The sequence below is a fragment of the Myotis nattereri genome, assembly GCF_964212035.1.
Source record: "Myotis nattereri genome assembly, chromosome: 21".
NCBI lineage: Eukaryota > Metazoa > Chordata > Mammalia > Chiroptera > Vespertilionidae > Myotis > Myotis nattereri.
The window spans coordinates 3353814-3364206 of record NC_138097.1 but is presented as its reverse complement, the minus strand read 5'-3'; the positions used below and the strand labels follow the sequence as shown (position 1 = coordinate 3364206).

The window sequence follows — 10393 nt, the reverse complement described above, 5'->3', positions numbered from 1 at the left end:
TTCCCACTGTCAATGAGGCTGTCATCATGTGGTTCCAGTAGTCACTGGCCCACTTCTGACTCAGGCCAAGTTCTATGCCGGGTTTTTATTCTACACAACTGGCACAGGAACAGGAAAGTTTAACAGTTCATTGACTTGGCACAGTCCACATGCTGTCACAGTGCAGGTTTTGTCTCTTACTGTCGTGTTTGGTGAAATACCTCCTCCTCCCCGAGTAGGTTTCCAACCATTGCTATTCTGATTAACCAACAAAAGGCAACACCACTTCCCCCATCTCTAACTTCCACCAAAGGCCTGGCATCATTTTCTGACCCCTCTCATCTTGCTGGGTTCTAATATTCCCAGCATGTGTGCTTTCACTTGGCACTTCACAATGGAATCCTTTCATTGGAATGTGCTTCCCACCACACTAACTGGGAGCGAGCATTTTCAAATGCAGACGACCGATTCCATGGTCAATTTTACAACAAATGGTGGATAGGAAAGGCACACGACACATTTGGTAAATACATGCCATGCATGATTTCCTCCAGATGTGATGGCTCCGTCAAGAAGAATGAAAAATCAAAAAAACGGTCCCAGGTGCCATCCTTGGGCCCTGCCCAAAGGCAGCCAAATGGAAGGTTCTGTTTCACTCCGTTCTCCCCCGCACTCAGTAACAGTAATGAACGTCAGGGAAGAGCGTTTGGATCTGAACAGATGGCATCCAACAACACAACAAGAGCAGCTACTCTTTCAAGAATTACATCCTACATGTCTGATGGTCCCGCGGATCAGAAGGGCTTATTGTCCTAAGAGGGTTGGCAGAGAGGTATGTCCCGTAGTCACCATCCCAGCGCTGAGGAGCACGCGTCATTCTGCAGGCAGCCCCTGGGAGGTCCTCTCCACGGGGTTCTTCGTCCCCGCTTGGCTGCGGCTGTCACCCACGGAGGAAGCCATCTCTCCCCTCGGACCGGGCCGGGGCTGCGCCGCACCCAGGGGCCTCCTCCGGGCCCAGCGCAGCCGCCGCCTCCGCCCTGCGCGCTCCGCCCGCCCTGGCGCGGCTCGGCCCTCAGGCGGCGGCGGGGCCCGGGGCGCGGGGCGCGGGACAGGCGCGCGGGAGACCGGGCGGCCGCTCCTCCGGCCCCCGCGGGCCTCAGCTATTTTCGGGAGGTACGGGCGCCGGCGAGGAGCGGGAGGGCTGCGGGCAGGGCTGCGGGCAGGCGGGGCCTCTCCTCCCCGCCTGCGCCGAGGGTGGCCCCCCCTCTCAGGGGCTCGCGCCACCGCCCGGGGGTCTCCGGGAAACGCTCGGATCGCCCGCGCCCCCCGTCCTCGGACACTGGGGCGCCGCGGGGAAGCCTGGCTCAGGTCCGGGCTCCGCGGAGCCCGATCGCCGCGGCCGCTGGCCCAGCCGCTCCGGATCGTCTCTGGGGCTCGGCCGGCCCTCCCGATCGCTGCTGCCTCCTCTTGGGCCCGGACTGCAGCCCGCGGGCCCGGTCACTCTCGTCAACTTTGTTCCAGGTTCGGGCGGGGCGGGGAAGGGGAGGGGTCGCGGGCTGCCCAGGTCAGACTGGGGGGGGGGGGGGGGGGAGTGGGGGAGGGGCGGGCTTCCGAGGACCGGGAGCCCCGAGCCGCGCACAGGCCCGCGAAGAGCGTCTGATTAGCGGCGATTCCCCTCCTCTTCCTCCGCCTCTTCCTCCTCCTGCGCCTTCGCGGGCGCCTGAGCCAATCCTCTGGGAGGAAGCGGCCTCCGGGGCCTGTGGCTTTGTGCTGCCGCCGTGGTGAGGAGTGAGCGACCGACACCTTAATTTTTCATCTTTCCTTCAAGACTCAGCGTGTGTGGGAGTCTGTTTTGCATGTGTGAGTGCTGGTTGTATGTGTGAATCTGCTGCTCCTTTGGGGGTTCCTGATTGTGTCTGTGTGTGCTTCCTCTTTGTGTCTGCAGTCTGTGTCCGTGTATGTCTGTCCTGGTGTGTGTGTGTGTGTGTGTGTGTGTGTGTGTGTGTGTGTCCTCTGTCTATAGAGTGGGTCTCTGTGAGCCTGCCCGTTAGCCCTGCATCTGAGTGCCCAGCTGTGTCTGGGGTGTTCTGTGACCTGTGTGTTTCTGTGCTTGTGGTGTTTGTATATCTCCCGGTGAGTGTGTGTGTCTGTGCACCCTGGAAACAGCAGATGCACAGGCGATCTCCTCGGGGCTATGGAGAGGACAGTGTGCTCTTCCTCCTCCCGCAGGCTGCGCCCTTAATGCCTCTGCTCTTCCAGGTGTCTGGTGACCCCAGGGATTCATCTCAGGCTCCAGGGATGGATGAAGTGAAGAGTCAGTTCATAGAATCCCAGGCTGTGGCGAGGTGGAGAATTTTGGAGGACTCTGATGACAGACAAGAGGTAATAGCGTGTGGAGGGGGCGTTTGTGGAGGACTCTGTGCCTTTGTGGAAAAGCTGAAGGATCCTGGATCCCTGGAAAGAAAAGAATGAATGTATGCATATGGTGACAACTAAGGGGGAAGACTCCTGGGCCCCTAGGCCCCCTGCATGGATACACATGGAGAGGGCTGGAGGAGTCCGGTGATATCCTGGCCCCTGCAGAGCAGGTCAGTCAGCTGCCCGTGTGTAAGCGAGGCTGACAGCTAATAGAGGAGGGAGCCTGGGGCGGCTCAGAGCATTACTCCTGGACTTGGGGGTCCTGGTCAACTGTACATGCGTGGCTGCACAGGAACACAGGGACCAGGAGAGAGAATTAGGCCCAGTTCTCTCCAGTGGGTATAGGGAGAAAGATAGAGGGACAGCATTTAGCACAGGTTCATGCACAGATTGAGTGGAAACCACAGGATCACCATTGCTGTTCGTGTCAGCATTTTTACAATCAGCCCCACCTGAGCAATGCAGATGCTAGAGAGGCTTGGAATCAGGGTAGAGACTGGTGTTAATGTAAAAGAACATGGGTGCTGGAATGCTTGCAGGCTTGCACCCTTCCCAATAGACACTGTTTACATGTGGGTCTTCACCTCCTCCACAGCGGGGGAACTGAGGCAGCCAGGTATTTACCCAGGGTCACACTCAGAAGTGGGTTCTTAGTTTTCTGCCAATGACATCTGACACCTTCTTCTGAGGTTCACTTTGAAATTTGACAATGACAGTTTTGGGGCAGCTCAGGGAGAAAGTTCACCTGGATGAGGAGAAAATGAACCATCCTGACTAACACTGTCATTTTCTACAATCCCTACTCATCTCCTTTGCCACTGCACAACCCCAAAAGAGGCTGGCACCATGTGGTGGCCTTAATGGGGCCCATCAAGAATGCCAGGTTCTGCCCTAGCTGTTTTGACTCAGTGGATAGAGCATCGGCCTACAGACTGAAGGGTCCCAGGTTCGATTCCCGCCAGGGGCACATGCCTGGGTTGCAGGCTCGATCCCCAGTAGGGGGTGTGCAGGAGGCAACCAATCAGTGATTCTCTCTCATCATTGATGTTTCTATCTCTCTCTCTCCTTCTCCCTTCCTCTCTTAAATCAATAAAATATATTTTTTTTAAAAAAAGAATGCCAGGTTCTCCTCCTGATCCCACGAAGTTGGCTGCAGCACTGTGATGTGCATTGACCAATGAAAGGTGGTGGAGTGAATCTTGTCACCATTCACAGTCTGGAACCACTGAGTCTGCCCACCATCGCTGTCCATCTCTCACATACCTAGGAGGTATCTCCACGGTGGCTTCCTTTTTATACCAGTCCCAGCAGAACAAGGGCGGACATGTGTTATGAACAAGATACTTTCTTTAATATATATAAGCCACTAAATCTTCATGGCTGTTTGTTATCTATAATAACACCTACCCAATCCTAACGGTTATACATTGCCAACTCTACTCTCTAGGAGGCAGCAGAGCCTAACATTAGAAACCAGAGCTTCTGTTATTAGAGACACATGGGTTTGACTTCCAGCCTTGACTTTTATTAACAGCATTTATGCAATTTACATTGAAATAATAATGCATGCAAAGCATTGAGTCCAGGAACTGCACATGTAGTAACCATTCAGTAACTCTTAGCTCCATAGCTTCACAATGTGTACTGGCTACAAACATTCAGACAGTGTAGGAAATGTCAACTTGTTCGACTATGTAACCTTTTAATTTTTGTTTTTAAACAAACAGAGTAGGATTATGTATATTTTCTCATAGCCTGCTTTTCCTCTTAATAATATGATTTTTTTTTGTAAAAATAAAAAATATGATGGATGGAGTGGGTCTGTTGGTTGAGCATAGTCCCAGGCAGGGAAAGGTTACCAGTTTGATTCCATGCGGGAGGCAACAATTGGTGTTTATCTTGTTACAGAAAAACCGGAGAAGAACCAAGCAATGCTCAGAGAGTTTGGAGTTACACTTTATTCACTGCGGTGAGCTTAGAGAAAATGAATTCAAATTCTAAGCAGAGCTACAAGCAGAACTTCCCTTTTTATGAAAGAGCCAGCCCTAGGTGCACTTAGTGGTTATCTCGCTGGTGGCCTTGAAAACCACACAGCTCTATCCAATTAAAAAATGCACCTGGCATGGCATTGGGCATACAAGGTCTCTGGCCTACAAGGTCAGACAGCTAAGTTTATCTTCTTCATTATTCAAGCAGGCTAAAGCAGGCTAGAAAGCAAAGGTATTTTTTCAGAATAAGAGGCCGTCTAAAGAATAGCAGAGAATTCCAAACAGTAGTTTTACAAAATAGGGGTTAGCCCTCTCATTCCCCCCCCCTTGTCCCACAAGCTTTTTAGCTTTGTGGTACAATAACTATGGGATGTTACGGTGAACAGGGGTGTCGATCGATCTTTTACTGCATCCTGCTGAAAAGGGACGACGTTCAAGGGGTTAACATCCCATTTCTTCCTCTTGGAGAGGTTTGTAGGGAATTCTTCTGGCTTGTAGGACCATTTGAAGTTGAAAGGTATCTAGACGGGATGAGGTAAAGCGAGTTAACAGATTTAGAAGACATGGTCTTAGGGTTATGGCTATGAGTAGCATTAAAAGATGTCCTGTCAATGGAAGGAGCCATTTCCAGACTCCGCCCCCCCCCCTCGCCCCCCCATGTAGCCCAGGTCTCAGATAATTCCTGTTTTATTTTTGAAGCTCGATGAGCTAGTTTCTTGGCCCCATCCCTTACAATACCAGACTGGTTAGCATAAAAATAGCACTCTTCCTCAAGGAACAGGCACAGCCCCCCTTTCTCCGCTGTGAGAAGGTCTAGTCCTCTTTGATTCTGGAGAGTAACAGCTGCCAGTGAGTCAATCTGATCCTGTACTGCAACAATACTTTGGGCTATTTTTTCTAAACTGTCAGCAAGGTCCTTGGATAGGCTCTGATAGTAGGAGTGGGAAGTTGCCAGTTCCCCTATTCCAGTGCTAACCCCTGTTGAAATGCCGAGTGTTATAAAGTTCATTGAGGTGCGTAAGTTGGAATGGAGGCCCTCCGTGTATTTTATAATGGAAAGACAGACTAGAATCAGACCATGCATGCAGGGAGGTGGGGACTGCCGTGTAGCTTGTAGATGAGAGGGGAAGGCAGAGCCAGCACTCCCTGGCTAAGGCTGGGTTGGTCTGATTTAAGAGGGAGAGGGTGAGGTTAAGCGTTCCATAGAGATAGTGAGGACTTAGGAAGCTCTCAAGAGGCAGAGTGTAGACCTGAGAGTGGTCGAGATTGAGAGAGTTCAGTAGCAGTAAAAGAATTGGCCTTAGCTTTATCTTTTTCCTTTGCTGTGTAGGAAGCAGTAATTTTATGGTGCTTCTGTGTTCCAGCAAGGGCAGAAGAGTTCTCCTCCTGGGACTAGCCTCAGGTTCTGGTGGCACTCATAAAAAGACAAAATGAAAATTACTAGAAAGATAAAAACAATGATATTCAGAAATACCAGAGCATTTTGCCTTTAAGAGAAGATAAGAAAGAAAAATTAGTGTAAAGAAGAATTCAGCAGGGTGTTATCTGAATTCTTTGGAGCAGGTTGATCGGCCAGGTCCGTTATCTTCTTGAGGGTGATCCGCAGGGGGTGTTTCTGGTCAGAGGTCACCTTCCACTCAGGCTGGGTGTCGCTCAGCTGGTTGGCTGCCTTCACCCTGGAGTGGTAGATCCAGGTGTTCAGTCCTGCAACCTTGAGAGCTATGGGGGTGGTTAGTATGACTGGATAGGATCCCTTTCAAATTGGTTGCAGGGGCTCTTTTTTCCAGTCTTTTACCCAAACCTGGTCTCCAGGTTTATAAGGATGCACAGCTGTTCCTAGAGAGATGTAACCCACCTGTGACCTCAAAGACAGTTTTTCCAAGTCCTTGTAGTTGCTTCTGGATTTTTAAGTTTCCTATTTCCCCCAAATCTCCCTCTGGCCGAATTAAGGGAGGGGTCTACCATATAGAATTGCAAAGGGAGAGAAACCTACCCTGGCCCTCGGGGCACAGCATACCCGCAGGAGTACAAGAGGCAAGATATCTGTCCAGGGTAGGGTTGTCTCTTGGCATAGCTTAGCCATAGCCTGCTTTAGAGTCCGGTTCATGCGCTGCACTTTCCCTGAACTCTGAGGCCGGTAGGCTGTATGTAGGTTCTAACTAATTCCTAAAGCCTTGGCTACCTGTTGTACTATTTCTGCTACAGAGGCTGGGCCATTATCAGACCCTATGGTCAGAGGCATTCCATACCTCGGAATTATGTCCTTTAGCAATGCCTTAGTGACTTCTCTCGCCTTTTCCGTGCGAGTGGGATATGCCTCGACCCAGCCTGAAAAGGTGCAAACAAAGACTAGTAGTTATTTATTTCCTCTGCTAGGCTCTACTTCTGTAAAGTCTATTTTTAAGTGCTCAAAGGGAGTTTGCCCTCAGCGCTGAACTCCTATTGGTCCCACAGGACTCTGTTTGGCATTGTTCTGTGAACAGAGGAGGCAACGCTGAGGAACTGAGGCACACAAGGAGGGAAGATGGGCAATTAGGTAGTATCTGCCTAACATGGCTTCTAGAGCAGTCTTTCCTAAATGAGTAAGTTCATGCTGCTGGAGGACTACCTTATGGGCTATCTGTCCTGGGACATAGACCCTATGATCTGGGAATATCCACCAACCTTCTTTTGTTCTCTTGCCCCCTTCTTGCTGGGCCCATTCCCTCCTCCTGAGGAGTGTACTTTGGAGGTTCAGGTGATTCGGGGCCAACATGATCCATGCCGGTGCTGCTTGTTCTTTGGCAGCCTGCTTTGCTGCTGCGTCCGCACGCTGGTTTCCTCTGACACTGAGTCTTTCCCTTTCCGGTGACCTTTGCAATGAATGACGGCTATTTCTTTAGGCTCTCAAACTGCTTCTAGTAACTTTAAAATCTCATTTTGATTTTTTTATTCCTTTTCCTCCCGCTATCAGGAGCCCCCTTTCCTTGTACATAGCCCCATGAATATAGCGAAAGCATAGCGTGAATCAGTGTAGATGTTGGCCCACTTATCCTTACTGAGTTCTAAGGCTCTGGTGAGGGCCCAAAGTTCTGCCCTCTGCGCTGACCATCCTTCAGGCAGGGCCTGTGCCTCAGTTATCTCAAAGTTTGATACCACTGTATATCCGGCTCGTCTTTTTCCTTCATCTAAGAAGCTACTGCCATCTGTGAAAAATACTAAGTCTGGATTCTTTAGGGGCTTATCTGTTAGATCTGGCCGGCTAGAGTAAACCTCCTCTAGGACTTCCAGGCAATCATGCTCAGGGGCCCCCTCAGCAATGGGTAGAAAGGTAGCAGGATTAAGAGTTCTTATGCTTCTAGTCGTACCCTTGGATTTTCACATAACAGTCCTTGGTATTGAGTCATCCGAGCATGAGTTAACCAGTGCTGCCCCTTAACTTCCATTAGGGTAATAACAGAATGAGGTACTTTTACATTTAAGTTTTGTCCCAGAGTAAGCTTATCTGCTTCTTTGACTAATAATGCCGTGGCTGCAAGGGCCCTGAGACACGGGGGCCACCCGGAGGCAACTGGGTCAGTCTGCTTGGAGAGATAGGCTACTGGTCTTTGCCAGGGTCCAAACTCCTGGGTTAGAACACCTAGGGCTACCCCGCTGTTCTCATGTATGAAGAGATTAAAGTCCCGTGTCACATCCCGTAGCCCTAGTGCCCGGGCTTCCGTGAGCTTTGCCTTTATGCTGATGAAGGCTTTCTTCTGCTCGGGGCCCCATTCAATGGGTGCCTTCTCTTCCCCTTTTAAAGCTTCATAGAGAGGCTTGGCCAGGTCTGAAAACCCTGGGATCCAGATTCGACAGAACCCTGCTGCTCCCAGGGATTCCCGAATCTGCCGCTGGGTGCTAGGGACTGGTATGGCACATACTGCCTGCTTTCTTTCAGTCCCTAGCCTTCATTTTCCTTGGGTGATTTGGAAGCCTAGATACTTGACTTCCTTCGGACAAATCTGTGCCTTTTGCTTGGACACTCTGTAACCTGTTTCAGTTAATAGTCTCAGGAGGGCTCATGTCCCCTCCCAGCACTGAGCTCGTGTAGAGCTGGCTAGTAGGAGGTCGTCTACATATTGAAGTAGAACGCACCCCAAGTCCTGTCCTGGGAACTTAGATCAGATGCTAGTGCTCCACTAAAAAGTGTAGGGGAGTTTTTGAATCCTTGTGGAAGTCTGGTCCAGGTGAACTGCTCCTTGGCCCCCACAGTTGGGTTTTCCCACTCAAAAGCGAAAAGGGGCTGGCTGGGGGGGAGCTAATCGGAGGCAGAAAAAAGGCATCTTTCAGATCGAGGCATATAAACCATTCTGCTTCTGATGGAAGGAGTCCTAGAAGCGTGTAGGGGTTTGGCAGCACCGAATGCAAGGTTATAACGGCCTCATTAACAGCCCGCAAATCCTGAACCGGCCGGTAGTTATAACTTCTAGGCTTTTTGACAGGCAAGAGGGCAGTATTCCATGGTGACTGGCATCTTTTAAGGAGTCCCCACTGAAGTAGCCGGTCAAGTGGACCTGAATTCCTAGGCGTGCCTCCCTTGGAATTGGATATTGGCAGATTTTGACAGGCTGTGCTCCAGGCTTTAAGTCAATTAGTATCGGGGCAAGGTCTTTGGCCAGGCCAGGGGGATTTCCTTCTGCCCGGACCAGCGGAAATTCTTCCTCTAATTCAGGCTCTAAAGTTGCTGCCTTTGACTGAGGGGCATAAAGTCTCCATTCTTCTTCCCGGGGCACTACTAAGGACAGGATCATTGGAGAAGTCTCCTCACCTAGGCGCAGCTGTGCCGAGCCATCTGGGGCAAAGGTGATCTCTGCCCCCATTTTGGCTAAAAGGTCTCTACCCATCAGAGGTACTGGGCAATCTGGCAAGTACAGGAATTCATGAATTACTTGGTGGCCGCCAAGTTGGCATCGGCAAGGCCGGCAGAATGGTCTACGGGTCTGGTCTCCAGTAGCTCCAATAATGGTGACTTTCTTTCCTGAAAGAGGTGCTACTTTCTGTGTGACTACTGAATGCTCCGCTCCCGTACCAACCATAAAGTCCACAGTCTGGCCCCCAATTTTCATTCTGACCATGGGCTCCTGGGAGCCCAGCTGAAAAGAGCCCAGCCTGTCCTAGTCAGAGTCAGCTGCTGCCAGCCCAATAAGGTCTGCTTCAGGTGGCTCTGGTTGATAGCGAATGGATAGAAAAGGGACCCTGTTTTCTTGCTTGGCTGTTCAGGACATTCCTTTCTCTAGTGCCCTGTTTCCTTACAATAGGTCCATGGGTCCTGTCTCAGGCTTGCTCTTCCTTTCCCTCCTGATTTGTATTCTTGCTTCCCTTTTTGGGCTGTCTGGGGGCTCGAACCTCTGAAAGCCACTGCTATTACATTGGCCCTTCTTTGTATTCTCTTTTCTCCTGCCTGCTTTTCCTTAACCTGCTCCTGCCCTACCTGCCTCTTCACTCCTGCTACTAAAACCTTACTCTGTCCCTTCTTACACATGCAGAACCAGACCCAAGGTGGCAAAGCTTGAGCAATTTCTAACCAGCTGTCTATGTAGGGAAACTGATCTGGGTGTCCAGGGTCTCCTGTGACTACATTCCAGACCGCCCTGACCAATCCTTCATCTAAAGAGCCTTCTGGCCTTGACCGGTTTGGCTCAGTGGATAGAGCATTGGCCTTCAGACTCAAGGGTCCCGGGTTCGATTCCGGTCAAGGGCATGTACCTTGGCTGCGGGCACATCCCCAGTAGGGGGTGTGCAGGAGGCAGCTGATCGATGTTTCTCTCTCATTGATGTTTCTAACTCTCTATCCCTCTCCCTTCCTCTCTGTAAAAAATCAATTATATATATATATATATATATATATATATATATATATATTTTTTTTTTTTTAAATAAAAAATAAAAAAATAAAGAGCCGACCCCAAAGGCTAGCCATTCTACTTCACAGAATTTCCTCAATGTTTTAGTATTCATTTTAATTCCATAATCCCCATTGAATCCCTTTT

The 10393-nt window shown here is 50.4% G+C and overlaps 1 protein-coding gene across 1 annotated transcript in view; it reads left to right on the top strand.

The window, feature by feature from the left end:
- Positions 1-1163: 1163 nt before the first annotated feature.
- The window catches only part of LOC308535770 (zinc finger protein 551-like), a 28248-nt gene continuing 19018 nt past the window's right edge, over positions 1164-10393 (top strand). The window contains exons 1-2 of the mRNA XM_081114776.1: positions 1164-1500; positions 2239-2361. Of these exons, the coding sequence (XP_080970902.1) occupies positions 2278-2361 (84 nt within the window). The 5' untranslated portion in view covers positions 1164-1500; positions 2239-2277. The remainder of the gene's footprint in view (positions 1501-2238; positions 2362-10393) is intronic.